Here is a 14,909-nt window from a genome sequence, read left to right on the forward strand (position 1 = left end):
ACTTGTTTCCATGTTTAGTCAATCAAATGATCAGAATCAGTCCTGATTGTGGCAGATTGACACATTTTGAAAAAATGAATCTTTTAAACTCAAATATTAACATTTAAATAAAAAAATGTAAAAACATTGTTGGATGAATTAAACCTAGAAGCTTGCAAAACATATAACATTATTTTATAAAACAAATCATAAAAATCAGGTGTTTTTACTTTCTATCCAAAGCTTTTTATTATTATTTCTCATGAAACATTTTCCTACTGGTCAACAACAGGCAAAAAACTATTACTACTACAACGACTTCTACTATTACCACTAATAATATCTATAGCAACAAGAAAAAAACGTGCATATGGAAGTTTGTATTAAAGCTCAGTTTTTAATGTACACTAATTGATATTGGAAACTGGAACTGACAAAACCAATAAGACAGTTTGTACCTAATATTAAACATTACAATCAAGAAAAACTGGTAAATAAAAAAAAAGCTCTTTAAAAGCTTTGTTGCATTCGTTATTAACTGACACAATTTTTTCTACAGGCCAAGGGCAGCCAAAATTGAATTGATTGTAAAAAAGATGAAGATGTAGTTTTTTTGTAGCACCAATACAAAAGAAAAATAAATATGTATTGTCGCTCAGTTTAGTACTTGACTGGGTGTCACATCTTGAAGTTCTTCAATGTTAGACATCAGGCTTTGAGTTGAGGGAATCTTTGGTTGAATGAAGGTGTTCCTCAGTAACACAACTCCTGTGTGGTGATCAGTCCTCATCCAAGAGCCTTCTGGACTTCTGTTTGTGGGCTTTTTACTGACTTTCAATGTGCAATCAAATTAGGAGTGCATTGTGGGATTTGTAGGGTATTAGCGGCGCACTCGAAGCAGCTCTAATACTGATTAGATATTATCACGCAGTCCCAAACAAATTCATATCACTGGCCACGTCCTGCATGAGTTTGACATTTGGGCTTTAAGGCCTTGAAACAACTTCTTAGTCATGAGTCAAAGTCATGTGTCAAAGCGATGTACAGGATTGTTTTGGGGGCTTCTCCTAAATCAGGGATGAGTACAGAGAGGCGCATTCCTGTTTGGTTTCCAACATACCCTGCTGTGCCATGTCCTAATTGGCTGGACACACCTGATCCAGGTAGTCAGCCATGAGTAGGCAGAAAAGTGAATTTTTTTTAACATTAAAAAGTCACACAACTCTGTGTAAGAAATTTGTTTTGCATGAATGGTTCTGTATCACTGTGCAGATTTGATTTCTATATGTGTGTGAAAACGTCTCCACCTTCCTGTCTGCCTCTTCCAGGCGGTGAGCCCTGTTCAGGGTTATGATGAGCAGTCAGGGCAGCAGCGGCAGCAAGGGAAGTGGCCAGCATCCTGACACGCCCCCCCTTCGCCACACTCCCGGGCCCAGGCTCCAAGTGCAGCGTTCCCGCTCACGTGACACCATCACCATACACTTTTCTGCTCTGGGGAAGGAGGAGGAAGATGAGGAGGACGAGCTCTACGGCATAGAGGTTGGACCTGCAGCGACTGCTTCTGTGGATGATGAATCTGGGGGGCGTCAAGGCGGAGCTGCAGGGGTGGATGAGCTGTGTGTCACCACAGGGTTGGAGGCAAAAGAGGAGATGCTGTTTGAGTCTGCCAAAGTAGAAACGTCTTCTGGAGCTGCGGTGCTACCTGTATCATCCATCACCTCATCTGTTCAGCTTCCAGACCCCTATCTACAGACCCTTTCTTCTACCACTGCTGTTATCCCCATTTCCACCCACTCCCACCTGAGCTCCACCCCTCCTGCGAGCTCCTCCTGGCCGACTGATCGACCAGCCCATCCTCCTCCCACAAGCTCCAGCTCCTCCTCTCCTTGCAGGTCCACAGCTCTGTCTTCGTCCAAACCTTTTCTCAGTTTGGTGAGGTCTCTGTCTAATGATGTTGAGTCTCGAGAAACTCCCGTCTCCACAGCGGTACCACCACACACACGCCCCAGACAGCTGATGAAGTCTTTTGTTAGGTCTTTATCCACAGACATCTCCAAAGCTGAACACCAGGAAGGGTCTCCTCATCACTACCCTCAACAAATTCCATCCCACCGGGCTCCGCCTCGCAACATGCAGCTCTTCAAACAGTTCTCCCAACCCCGATTATCCTCTACCCCTGTTATCGCCACTCAAGCTGGGGGGGACTCCAAAACAGCCCCCTCCTCCCCCATCATGTCTCCAGATGGCCGATCTTTCTTTAAAGTCCAAGAGGTGGAGGCCAAGATCGAGGACACCAAGCGACGGCTGTCGGAGGTGATGTCAGACCCCCTTCAGCTTTTCAGTAAGATTATGGGCGATGAGTCAGGTGTGGGATTTACTGGAAGCGCGCATCGTGCCAAATCGCTCTCCACTAGCGCGTCAGAGCTCAGCGGAGCAAATGCTGTCAACGGACATACAGACGCTAACAGCAACTACAGCATCAAGGAAGAAGGGGGTGAAGGAGAGGAAGAGGAGAAAACGCCCACAGGAAAAGGGCCCGACTCTGTTTTATTCTCTTTTCCGTCTCTGTCACTCAGTCCAGCCTTGGCCCAGGCCCCATCGCCTGCCCTTTGTAGGTCCCCTTCCATAACCATGGGCCGCTGTTCAATGTCGGCCCTGGTGGCTCGACAGGAAGACGACGACTTCTGTGAACTGTATAGTGAAGACTTTGATGTCTGTACCGATACTGAGACGCCAGATGGAGATCGGTCCGTATCCCGACAGCCCCATACTGGCAGCACTGGCCTATGTAGTGAACTCGATGCAGGGGAGGAGGAGGGAGAAGAGGAGGAAGTGGACTGTGTGACTGGCCTCATCTTCTTAACACAGATGATTTATTTGTACTTAATCCTTCCAGTGCCTCCATGTGTTTGTTCTGTGTTGCATGGGATAGTGGCAGGGTTTGTGCTGGCCCTGCTGGTCCTTTGGCTGTCTTCTCCTCAACCCTCCTCATCAGGGACCAGAATTAGGAGGCAGAGGATGGTGAGGTTGAACTTTGCTCAACTGGAAATAAGCGAACCAGAAATTTTTAAGGTGAGGCACCGTAGATGACTTGTTTCAGTTTAAGGCTAAATCTCAATTCTACCTCTTAAGCTATGCTCACACCAGGTTTGGCAATGCACATTCAAGTGAACACCTTCAATGAAAAATGGATGTAAACACACTTTTATGTGCGTTTCGGGCTTCTGCGCTCAAGAATTTCCCGTTTTCAAGATGTTTTCCCAAATTTTAAAGACTTTTTTAGGCTCTACATACAAAACACATTGAACACACATTGCAAGTTAAACCAGGTCAAACTTTGACCAATCGGGGACTCAGAGTTGGAAGTGACGTATAGATGGTGCGTTTTTCATTCACAAAAGTCCAATCTTTTGAAAATTGATCATAAAGTAGAAATTAATGATTGTGCTTTGCACCCGGCTGGAATTCCATGACACCAAGTCTTTCATACATCGGAATAGAACGGTGAAAGGGAAAGCCTGGAGTAAGACTCACGAGATTTGCACCGCTTCGACATTTTGCACCAGGCCTCTTCCGGCTGTGATTATATGTGCTAGTATTGGGTAGTGACAGTCCAGGGTGAACACCGTATGCTAAAAACACGTTCAAGATTGCCGTCCAAATATGTGCATATCATGCCCGGCATGAATGTGGCATTAGGTAAGAACTTTTGGCTCTACCATTACTTCTAAACCAAGAGAAGGAAAGGAGGAGCTCAGAAGAAGGTGTATTTTAGATTGAGTCTTGGATAAAAAAAAAAAAATTAAAATGATTGTTAAATTAACAAATATTACTGCTATCTTCCATACCAGTCTGAAGTATTTACACATTATAAGTGTATGCCCTTTTTACAGATCACTGATCAAATACTAACGATAGAACTGTTTATGATGCACTATAAAAAGTTATTATCTATCAGTTTAGTTGTTATTAACATGATTAACTCCTGTTTGCTACTTTGTGTCCACAACTGATGCCAGAAGTAACCTGGGGAGATCAACTTAAGGGTGCAAAATTAAGAACTGTTTATGAGATCATAACTTGTTTTTGATTTTTTTTTTCTTTAACCCCCTAACCTTTTCCTTCGGCAATGAAATAAAGAAAAGTGGGAGAAGGGTGCATGGTACAGGAGTGCTGGTGAAGTGCACTGCAAAAGTTTGTAAATGTAATATTCAGCCCCAAACATGAACTAACATCCAATAAGGCTGCTGGTTAAATTCACTCTGCAGAAACTGAACGAAATGCCGCTAGATACATTTGGTTTTAAGAATTGAAAAATGAGAAATACTTCATGCTTATAAACACTTGCTTGTTAAGGAAAATGGGGATGTTATTGATCCACGTGTGAAATGAACACCATTGATTTAAACTGTGAGTCTGGTCAGAAAAGTAACAAAATCTAAGGAAAACCTTTTAATTATAGCTTTTTTCTTTACAAAGAAATACATTTCTTGTTTACTAGCTTATAGAAGTTACGCAAGCAAAACAAGATGTACTAGTACATGTGTACCTCCCTGTTGCACTAGGAAGCCTTTGGCTAGAGGGGTTGGCTGTTCTACAAGAGTTGATGCTCACAAAAAACACATTAACATAAGAATAATGAATGCAGCAATGGGTAAATGCATAAAAACCACAAATTTTATTAAACTACATTTGCTCTATAGTTTGCAGCAAAATATATCTATGCAGAAAACAAGTAATAGTTTTTAGCTTGAAGCACAAATAGGGATTCTTCTAGGCAGTTGTGCCATTTATAAGGGTTACATTTTTTTTAGAAAGTTCTTTTTGTTGTATGAAAGTTTTAAGGGAATATTTCACATTCAACTATTGAATGGAGACTGAAAAAGAAAATCCATCTCTTTATCCATACACTACACTACCTTTTCTAAAAACTCTAGAAGAAAAATGCTAATAGTGTCAATTTATTAAAAAATTTCTTTTAGATTTAATCGCTCAGCCCACAGTCCAGGTTAAATCCTCATCAAACCCCCCCTTTAAAAAGAAAAAAACCTGAATTGATGTCTTTCCTTTCTCTGTCAGGGCTGGATGAACGAGATCTACAGCTACGATCCAGAGATGTACCACGCCACCCTGACCCACTCTGTTTACGTCCGCTTAGAGGGCTCCGTCCTACGCCTGTCTAAACCCAACAGGAACATTTCCCGCCGCGCCACGCACAACGAGCCTAAACCCGACGTCACTTACATCAGCCAGAAAATCTTTGATCTGACTGACAGCAAGGTGAGGAGGCTGTTGAGGCGTGTTAAGAACAAAAACAGATTTTGTTACACTTCTTAAATAGGGATTGCGCATTAATGAGCTGAAAAAGCGTGAGTCACTGCTGGCCACCTGGTGAATGCTCACTGGGTTTGAATTTATACATGTTTAGGTAGCCCTTTGAGTTAAAAAATAGGCTCCTATCACATTTACACCAAGTTTGACCAAAAAATACCTCTTAAACATTTGTAACCTGCACAACAAACAGACAAAAATGTGTGAAGATGGAGGAAATTTGATCAGAAAAATAAATGTGCAAGCAACAAAACAGTTGTTTTGATTCAATATGATAAGTTGGAGTATCAGAAAAGCCTTTTCTTAAGCCCACTGTCATTGTTGTGATAGCTAAACAGTTTCTGTGTACAGTTTTTGTATATTTTTTGGTGCCCCAAAAGGCGAAACAAGTATTTTTTATTTTTTCACAAGACAATTTATTCTTAAAGAAAGAATAAAAGACTAGCTGATCTGTTGAGTTGACCAGATTTTCCTATTTAAAACATTGGTGAAACCAAAATAATGAGATCAATATAACAAAAATCCCCATAATTTCATAGTTTAAGCCCCTGCTAGGGTCACACCTGATGAGAGCAAAGGTTCATATTCTTTTGCACTTTGGCTAATAAAACTGTAGCAATTTGCATTCCACAGATCTCCTTGATGCCTCAGAGTCTTGCTCGAAAGCGCGTTTGGAACAAGAAGTACCCCATTTGTATTGAGCTGGCCAAGCAGGATGACTTCATGTCCAAAGCTCAGGAGGAACGGTGTGAAGCCGCAGAGGACCGGCTGGCAGGGCAAGGGGAGAGGACCGATCACACGGACCGACCCGAAGGCTCTGCGTCCACGGAGGAACAGAAGAGACCGTCTTCAGGAGGAGGAGATCTGACAATCTACTTGTTTGGGAGGACCGGCAGGGAAAAAGAGGAGTGGTTCCGGAGGTTTCTTCTAGCATCTCGTGTGAAGTTGGAGGGGAGAGGCGGCGGCCTGGCTGGTGTTGGCAAGAGTGGTGAGATTCAGATAACCATCATAGATGGACTTGTAGAAAACATGTGGAAGGATGAGAAAATACTGGGATGGACTGTGGAGGGGTTTTCTCATTCTTCCACACATATTTGCACACATCCCAGCCCACAGTCAGAATAACTACCCTCTGGAGAACATTACTGCACTGCAATCAGATCTGTGCTTAAGCCTCAGCTTAGGGACTTCCAATCCCCTCGACTAAATGAACAGCTGAGTGTGAATGGGTCAGCAGGATTACAAGCAGAGAAGCAGTGTATTGTACTGTAGCTCTGGTTTCCATGCCGGGATACGAGCCTTTTTAAATCAAACACGGTTCCAAAATGAAAGATTTTGCAGTGAAAATCAAGTTTTTCTGCACACAGATTTGTGAAGCAGTCTACTTAAGAGATGATGCAGCGTGTTCTCCTGTGCGAAGCATGCTAATAGAGAGCTGGAGTCCATTGTCAAAGAAGGAATACAAAGAAGATGCTTATTACTCAAAGCTTTGAAATCACCGTCATGAATCATTAATGATTTTACGCATTGACTGGAATGGTGAAAATGGATCATTGTGTCTTCTCTACACTTCTCTTGCATCCACTTGTAGCTTTCTTGCCAGCCCACAGTTGCAGCGGAAGCTTTCAGGCAGGCGGGGGCCTGGAGGCAGACAGGGGAAGCCACGAAGAGCTGTCTTCTCTCCCCTGTGGCCCTGCTGGAGGGTCAAAGCAGAAGATGCAGTTGGACTATAACGTCTACATGGCCAAATATGTTAACCCCCAAGCTCCACCGAGAAGCCCATTTGCAGATGACAGCCCAGGGCAGAGCCCCGAGAGCAGCCCCCAAACCACCAAGAAGGTATGAGACAGATGGATGCCACAAAAAAGCCACAAAAAATAGGGGTGTCTGCCCTGAAGGGGTCTAAATATTATGAAATCACGTACATTTTTCCCCCCTGGCTTTTGTGGAGTACAAATGTGTTCCCTGCAGTTACAGAGAAGTTCAGAGGAGACCGATGAGTCGGAGCTCTGGGTCAACGCTTTCCTGGGGAGAATTTTCTGGGACTTCCTCAGAGAAAATTATTGGGCCGACGTCGTCTCCAAAAAGATCCAAATGAAGCTGAGTAAGATCAGGGTGAGTGGCACCTCTGTATTGTAACAGAAACCACAAAAACAGCAGTCTAAATGCAGTACTTCTGTGCATTTTGTCTCCAAGAGCTGTCTTCACAAATATTTTTATTCATAACGTTCTTTTAATTTTTGTTTAAGCTGCCGTATGTGATGAATGAGCTGACTCTGACCGAGCTTGATATGGGATTTTCCATTCCTAAGATCCTTCGTGCCTCCAAACCTTCTGTAGACCACCAAGGTAGGAAAAGAAAGCTGTGGTGGCATGTCCAGCTTTTTTAGGTTTCTTCATGGGCTATGATGGAAATCACTGCTTTTCTTATTTTATGGCTTAAATGTTCAAAAATAATACATAATAAAGCATTTTTTTTCTTTCTCACTCAATTCTTTTTTTCATATACTAATGTTTTCTATACTTTTGTTTGTTAATGGAATTTCAAATATTTTATAAAACCCCTGAGCAGCCTTGAGCTGCAGAGAATTGGGCTGGTTTTGCACATAAGCTCAACTCTTCAAAATGATCACAATTTCTCCACAGACTAAAAGTAACATGTGTTTGATAATTTTTTCCTCCAGTTTTTTATGTTCTTTAAAAATATGCTAATTTATCATTAGGCTCAAGCAGCATGTCTAATACGTTAGGCTAGTTTTTTAAAAACTCCTCATCTTTCAACAATTTTTTTGTGAATCTGACTTTATTGAAGCTCATTTGTTGCGTTTGGCCGACAGGAGAGCTTCAGGTGTTGTTCGGTATTAGCATTGCAGATATAAAAAGAATCATCAATTATTTTTGATGATTCCTTTCATAAACTGTTTTCTGCAGAAATATGTCTGGTTTTAAATTTTTTCCTTTAGATCACAAGCAATACCAGCTCACTTTTAACCCAGCATACAGAGATTTCTCTGAATCCTACCACTTAGCAACATCTCTTTAGAAAATATTTATCTTACTATCTGAGTCTTATTCTTTAAATTATTGCCAAAAAATCATGTTTTTAAAGGTCCAACACCTTTTGATTTGTATTCTACCAAATGTTCTTATTCTAGCACTTCTGTGACAAATATGAAATTATCTATATAATTGGAAAATTAGGAGCAAATCAATAAAAAGACAAAAACACCAGAGACTGTAGAGATCAAGGGGAATAAACAGCAGGGGAAGTGAAATCTGTCCGCAATTAATGATGTGTAAACAGGAAGTACCCAGACGGAGTCAGCCAATAGGGAGCCAGGCTGGCATCGAGCTGACCTTTTCTGGTCTTCTTCCCAGCAGCTCTGTGGGGGACTTCACAGTGATTAAAGCCAGTCAGAGGGCTGTCCTTTATTTTAGGAAAAAACACATCTAATTGAGTCGTTCAGAGGAAAAGGTCTAAAATTAAAAGAGTATAAATGTCTTTGTTGTCTTTTCTGCCCAGGCTTGTGGTTTGATCTGGAGATCTCCTACCGAGGCTCCTTCCTCATGACGCTAGAGACGAAGCTAAACCTGGCGCGTCTGGGGAAAGAAGGCGAGGGACTTGGGGAGCACGGGAAAGAATGGTGGGACTTATTTGCATCACATTTAGTGGCTTCTTCATAATCTCAAACTGCAGCTTTGGAGGCAAAATCAATTATAGAAATGACTTTTTCTATTATTATATGAAAGTAAACTCTTATTTTTCTGTTACATTCTTTGTGACAGGCTAAAGCAAAGTACTTAGGATCCTTTTTAAGCTACAAACCGGATTATAATGGGGTAGATGGATATATTAGCTGTCATTTGTGTTTTTCATAATTCCTCCCCTCTCTTCATATATCAATCCTCCCCTTTTGGATGCCTACAATAATGGATTTAATCAATGAATGGTGAGTTTGGGATTGGATGCCTTCCACTACCTGTCACTGAAACATCTTCTTGGTGTCATTTAATTTCCTGTGATTTATCCTGGAATATATTTTGTAGAGATTTTGTTGCAAACGGTGCCTGACAGAGTAACAGCCAGTGTGTGTTTGTGCGACAGGCCCAGGTCACGGACATACTGTCTGGCAGACAGTGATGAAGAGTCATCCAGTGCTGGCTCATCAGATGAGGAAGATCCCCCAGAAGTCCTTAGTGACAAATCAACTCAGCCTGGAGCTGAAGGGTGAGCCAACGTGTTGCTACGGCGACAGCAGTGTAGATCTGATGAGAAAAAAAACGGGCAGAATATTAGATTCATGTTGATGTCTTGAAGCAGAGTCTTTTGGTCCACTCATTTGAAGACCTGCTGCTGATTTGATGTATCGCTCTGTTTCTTCCCTCCCGTGTGGGTGCTGAGTAGCAAGAGAGGCTGTTATGAATAAATGATGAACCTGACTCACTCCTTGTGCCCTCCACCTCCTCTTCTCTTTCCATCTTTGGCCCCTGCAGCTACGTAGGAGGCCACAGACCCAGCAAGATCATGCGCTTGGTGGACAAGATAGCCAAGTCCAAATATTTCCAAAAGGCCACGGAGACCGAGTTCATTAAGAAGAAAATGGAAGAGGTATCCAACACCCCCCTGCTGCTCACAGTGGAGGTACAAGAGTGCCGGGGAACTCTGGCCGTCAACATCCCCCCACCTCCCACAGACAGAATATGGTACGTTCATCTTTCCACTTCAAAAAATGGTTGTTCATGAGCAGCTGACTTCCAGGAATTTTAACTGGAGAACACTGCAAATACTCCCTCTGCTGGACAAACACGGACATGCAAAATGTGGAGTGCTTGGAGAAGAGGAGTCCAAACTTTTTGCAAAGAGGGCCAGATTTGATGAGATGAAAATGTGTGAGGGCCAAACCTTCGGCCTAACACTCTTTGAACCCTTATATTAACATTAGATGCTAATTAATTATTTAATGAACATTTTATTGCAAACACACACATACAAATAACACTGGAGTTTTGATCACAGAAACAAATGAATCCGTTCTTGACCTTAGACCCTAAAGGCTCTGAAGATCAAGTGGTTTCTAACAGCATACAAAAAAATTTAGCCAATTACAATCAAGAAATTGCACACTCAGTTCTTATAAAAAGTGCTGGGGGACACACATTATTGATTGTCTGACAAGACCTTGTTGAACATGGGCCATTTTTGACCCACGGACCACACTTTGGACATGCCTGGCTTAGAGGATTTGTGATGCATCTAGCAGACCACTCAATGCATGCTAAATGCACACTCTTACGCTTCACTGTAGCTGTCAATGTGTTATCCTGCCTGTAGGTATGGTTTCCGGAGTCCTCCTCACCTGGAGCTGAAGGCGAGGCCTAAACTGGGAGAGAGGGAGGTCACTCTGGGTCACGTTACAGAGTGGATAGAGAAGAAGCTGGATCAGGAGTTCCAGGTACAGACAAAAAAAAAAAACGATTATTTAAAAAAGGAGGGGGGGGGTGCAGATTTTTTTATCTGCATGCACTCAAAAGGTGTATGTGGCTGTCCCATCTATTGCATTACAAGAGGAATAATAATATACCTGCTGTTTTAAAAACCGCCCTGATGCACACCACTGTAGCTGAGTGGTTAGGTCAGCTCTCCCACACATCTACATTTATCCCTGTCTGACTCCTCCAGGGCTGTAATCATCGGTTTCTTTCACAGTGTTAGCTTTGAAAAACACTATGATAGAAAATGTTCAAAACTGGAGCTGAATTTGTTTTTTTAACACTAAAACTGGTCTGATGCCTCGTGAATTTTAAATTTTTTTGCTTGTGTTACGTCCCAGCTGCTTTGGTTCACTCTGTTTTTCTTTGCCCACAGAAAATATTCGTTATGCCAAACATGGATGACCTATGGCTACCCATAATGCATTCAGCCATGGATACACGTTCAAATGCCAACTTGATGACTGTGATAAATGATGCCATGAAGGATACGGAACCAGAGGAGTCTGACATCCCTGATGTTTAAAGATTTGGGTTTTCTTGTGGCGTGGCAGAGGAACTTCTCAGACATAAGAAGAAAAAAGCCAAGGAGTGAGAATGTGCCGACAAACTCTTTAATACCTGATTCCATCCTTGCAGCATCTGTTGCAGCAGTATCCTAAAACATGTGGTCGAAAATGGGAAAATATGAGCCCTTATCATTTGTGGCTGCTAAAAGCAATAGATAGTGACTAACAAATGGAAGTGAACTTTTTAGATTAAAAAAACAACAACACACACATCCTAATGAAAACACATTTTTTTACACTGGATCAGAAAACTGCCATCTGATTCAGCTCGAGGAACCAGAAACCTGTGATGCTCAACTGCAGCAACTCTGATTGTTGCAAACTTTTTGGTGCAATGCTTAAAACTCTAGAAAACCTTACTGCTATAAAAACAAAAAATTATAAAATTAAAAGGGGTGGCCCAAATATTTCAAAATAAAATCCCTAGAATATAGTAGTCCCACGCAGTCCCAGCGTGGTCTTCTTATCAACTCCCAGCATTTATTAACTTTTCTCTGCAGCTCTGCCTTTCCAGCTCTGTTGAATGTATCAGTGGGATTGCAGCTTGCTAGCTGTGCAGAAGCTTGTTTTTCCACTTAGCTTCTGTCTCAATTACTCCTTGTGTTCTAGTTCAGAGTTGAGCAAAAGTAATAATTTTGTATCTTTTTTGCCAAAGCAATCTTTCATTTACATTTGAAAGGTGTATTATGTACAAAAAAAGCAATCAGTTCCTCCCTTTCTGCTTGTTTTGATAAATACATTAAGATGTTGGAAAAATACAGAAAGGATTTTATTTTGTATTTATTTTCCTCTTGGCAGCAGGAGACTTAAGTCTGTCATCATTATTGTCTAAAAATGTAATTTTTAGATAAAAAAAAAAAAAACTTTTATTTTGGAATACCCCCACACTGGATATTAGCCATATTGTTTCGTGTTGTCAGCAGACACTCATAATGAAAACTATTTTGCTTATTTATGGATTTGCTGTATTTTTTCAAAGCCGTCAATCTAAAACCACTGGATCATAGTAAACCTGGATACATGTCTGCTTCAATTATGACTTAACGTTTTGTTAAAAATGTGTGTTGGCTAATGTTTCGAGGCAGCAAGTGCCTTCTAAGTAACCAAACATTCCTTCATGGTGAGCCACCACATTTCTTGCATTACCTTACCGTTTCAGACGTGCCCTTTGATTTTCATTTCAGTGTTGCTTTTTTGAACAGTGATGAAAATTGCTGTTGTGTTGAGTCGTGTTGCGGATTGTTATGGTTCTGATCATTGTGGATCAATAAACCTTTTTCCCCTAAAACAAACTTGGTCTTTTTATGGATCAAACAGAATAACATCACTGGAGTCCAACCTTCAAGTTAGGTTTACACTGCGAGTTACTTGTTTCCAGATGAATTTCTGCTCCATAAACAAATCTCTTTGAGAAAACTAAAAATGCAGCCCTTAACCCTAAAAACTGTGGTTTTGTGTACATTTTCAATTTCTCAAACTTATAATTTAGCGAAAAGCTTTCTGTAGTAACATTGAAAAGATTTGACCCATTTAGAGCTACACAAAAACTCCTAGGTATAAACACATTTCATAAAGATGCAAATTAAACATGTTTATTCAAGTACTAAACTTACGGACGACAACTTTTGCAAACAAAAAAAGTCACAAAAACCCATTATATTTGAGATATTTTATTTTTCCTTGTCAATCTGTGTCTTGCTTTAAAAGAGAAACTTGGTGATATTGCCAAGCAACTCCAGTTATGACAAGATTAACTTTAATCTCGCACTTTTTGAATCATGTAAATGGCCACAAGACAAGACCAATTACATTTCAAGCTGTGCTGAAGAAAAGTTGAGGGAAAAAAAAAAATCCTAGAGTATTTTAGCAATTAGAATTTACTTTCTTGGCCAATAATTAAATGATCTGAACATGTGGTATTAAATATTAAGTTACCCCATCCTTTGCAGCCACAACAGCTTCAATTCTTATAGGAAAGGCCTTCCACAAGAGGTGAACCAGTTGTTGGTACTCTCACCTCAAGAGATGGCGCTGGTTCGAATCCGGTTGGGACTTTCGTGGAGTTTGCTTGTTTTTGTGCTTGTGAGGTTTTTCTGTTCAAGGTTCACCCTGCCTTCAACCAACTGTAGCTGGGTTATCTTTAGTCAACACTTTGTGATTTGAGGATTCAGCTGCTCAGCCAGAAAAACTCATTCCATGAAACTATTGTTCTTTAGCCTCATCCTAAGGATACGACTTTTTAGGGCTCATAGTCTTGGTCAGTATAAACAGCTGACTGTTGGATGTAGAAGTCTGGAGGTTTCACAGCTGAACATCTTGATGACATCCTCTCATACTGAGCTCATGGGAGCATCCTGTTCTTTAATCAAACTTAATATCCAAAATGAGTTCGATAGCACTTCCATTTTATTGTGCCAATTTATTTTTTAATTCTTGAAATAAACCAATACATCAATTAAACAATGAATGAGAAGGACCAGTTTCACAAGTTTGATTTTTATTACCATAAAAATTAAGACAGCAATAATAGCCCATATTTAAATGTGACCATGTCAATAACAGGCTTGTAGAATGTTTTTGGTTTTGTCAAAAATAAGGCAAAAAAAATAAATATCTGCAACCTATTGTGAGTAACGTACATCTGTGACAGTAAATACTTTTGGAAATGGGTGAATGGAGACATTGTAGTGTACATAACTAGTTAATGTTTGTATAAGTCTTCATCACTTGATCAAACCTGAGGAAGACAAAAACACTGATTAATTCAAATTATACTGCTAAAGAAAATAAAGGGAACACTATGAGGACACATCCTATACGGGGGGGGGGGGGGGGTATTTTGAGCAGTCCATTTAGGATAAAAAAGTATTTGACATGCGGGTTCTGTAAGAGTCACGTGGTCTTCAGTCTCAAAAACCAACACATGATCTTTATTTAAAACAAAGTTCTATTTTAATGCTTACCTTTGTGGCTTTAGCAATCCAACCTATTATTCTGCGGGAAAAAACATGAATTATTTAGCTGTCTGTAGATACAAACAAAAAAAGAAAAACTTCAAGATTCATGGTTCATGTCAGAATAGATGTTAACTTCACTATGAGTCAGAAGTCTAACGCACTTAAATCATCACACGTGAACCATAGAAAAATACTGCTTAAATGCAACTCGTGCTACAATATAGGATGTCTATGAATGTATATAAAAAGTACAAATAAAAAAAAAAAAAAACGTTTTAAAACATTGCTTACCTGCATTTTGAAGGGCGCTCTTGCTCTTTCCAACGGCGCAGTTGCGGCCTACCTATTCCGTGTTGCTTAAAGAAAAATCTCCACATTTATGCTTGTATTTTTGGAAAACCCCGATTTGTATGCACCTAAAACGTGCATGCAAACACCTCCTACGCATAGTCTACTTTAAATTTTGTTTGAAATAAAATGTGCCCATGCCTGATCAGGCACGTTGCCAAAGCGTGGTTAGCTGTGGAAGAAAATGTCTCCCGGAACTATTTTTATACCACTTCCGTGTCAAACGCCACTTCCT

At 40.7% G+C, this 14,909-nt stretch overlaps 1 protein-coding gene and 1 long non-coding RNA gene across 6 annotated transcripts in view; one reads left to right on the plus strand and one right to left on the minus strand.

Annotated features, from left to right (window-relative positions):
* Nucleotides 1–12,661, plus strand: part of LOC101159674 (testis-expressed protein 2) — a 29,373-nt gene extending 16,712 nt beyond the window's left edge. For 4 of the 5 annotated variants that reach the window (XM_023957571.1, XM_023957572.1, XM_020705328.2 and 1 more), the window contains 11 exons: nt 1,308–3,051; nt 5,059–5,259; nt 5,944–6,298; nt 6,902–7,149; nt 7,282–7,425; nt 7,560–7,659; nt 8,834–8,954; nt 9,416–9,538; nt 9,805–10,014; nt 10,643–10,763; nt 11,177–12,661. In XM_023957571.1, the coding sequence (XP_023813339.1) occupies nt 1,330–3,051; nt 5,059–5,259; nt 5,944–6,298; nt 6,902–7,149; nt 7,282–7,425; nt 7,560–7,659; nt 8,834–8,954; nt 9,416–9,538; nt 9,805–10,014; nt 10,643–10,763; nt 11,177–11,326 (3,495 nt within the window). In that variant the 5' untranslated portion in view covers nt 1,308–1,329 and the 3' untranslated portion in view covers nt 11,327–12,661. The remainder of the gene's footprint in view (nt 1–1,307; nt 3,052–5,058; nt 5,260–5,943; nt 6,299–6,901; nt 7,150–7,281; nt 7,426–7,559; nt 7,660–8,833; nt 8,955–9,415; nt 9,539–9,804; nt 10,015–10,642; nt 10,764–11,176) is intronic. The other variant, XM_023957574.1, reaches the window with a different exon arrangement.
* A 362-nt stretch (nt 12,662–13,023) lies between these two features.
* Nucleotides 13,024–14,891, minus strand: LOC101161157. The gene is made up of 3 exons (XR_177418.4): nt 14,618–14,891; nt 14,333–14,363; nt 13,024–14,106 (listed from the first exon to the last, which is right to left on the minus strand). It is a non-coding gene; the product is annotated as an uncharacterized LOC101161157 (long non-coding RNA).
* Between the last annotated feature and the right edge of the window lie 18 nt (nt 14,892–14,909).

This window comes from Oryzias latipes, chromosome 8 (assembly GCF_002234675.1).
Source record: "Oryzias latipes chromosome 8, ASM223467v1".
NCBI classification, from domain to species: domain Eukaryota; kingdom Metazoa; phylum Chordata; class Actinopteri; order Beloniformes; family Adrianichthyidae; genus Oryzias; species Oryzias latipes.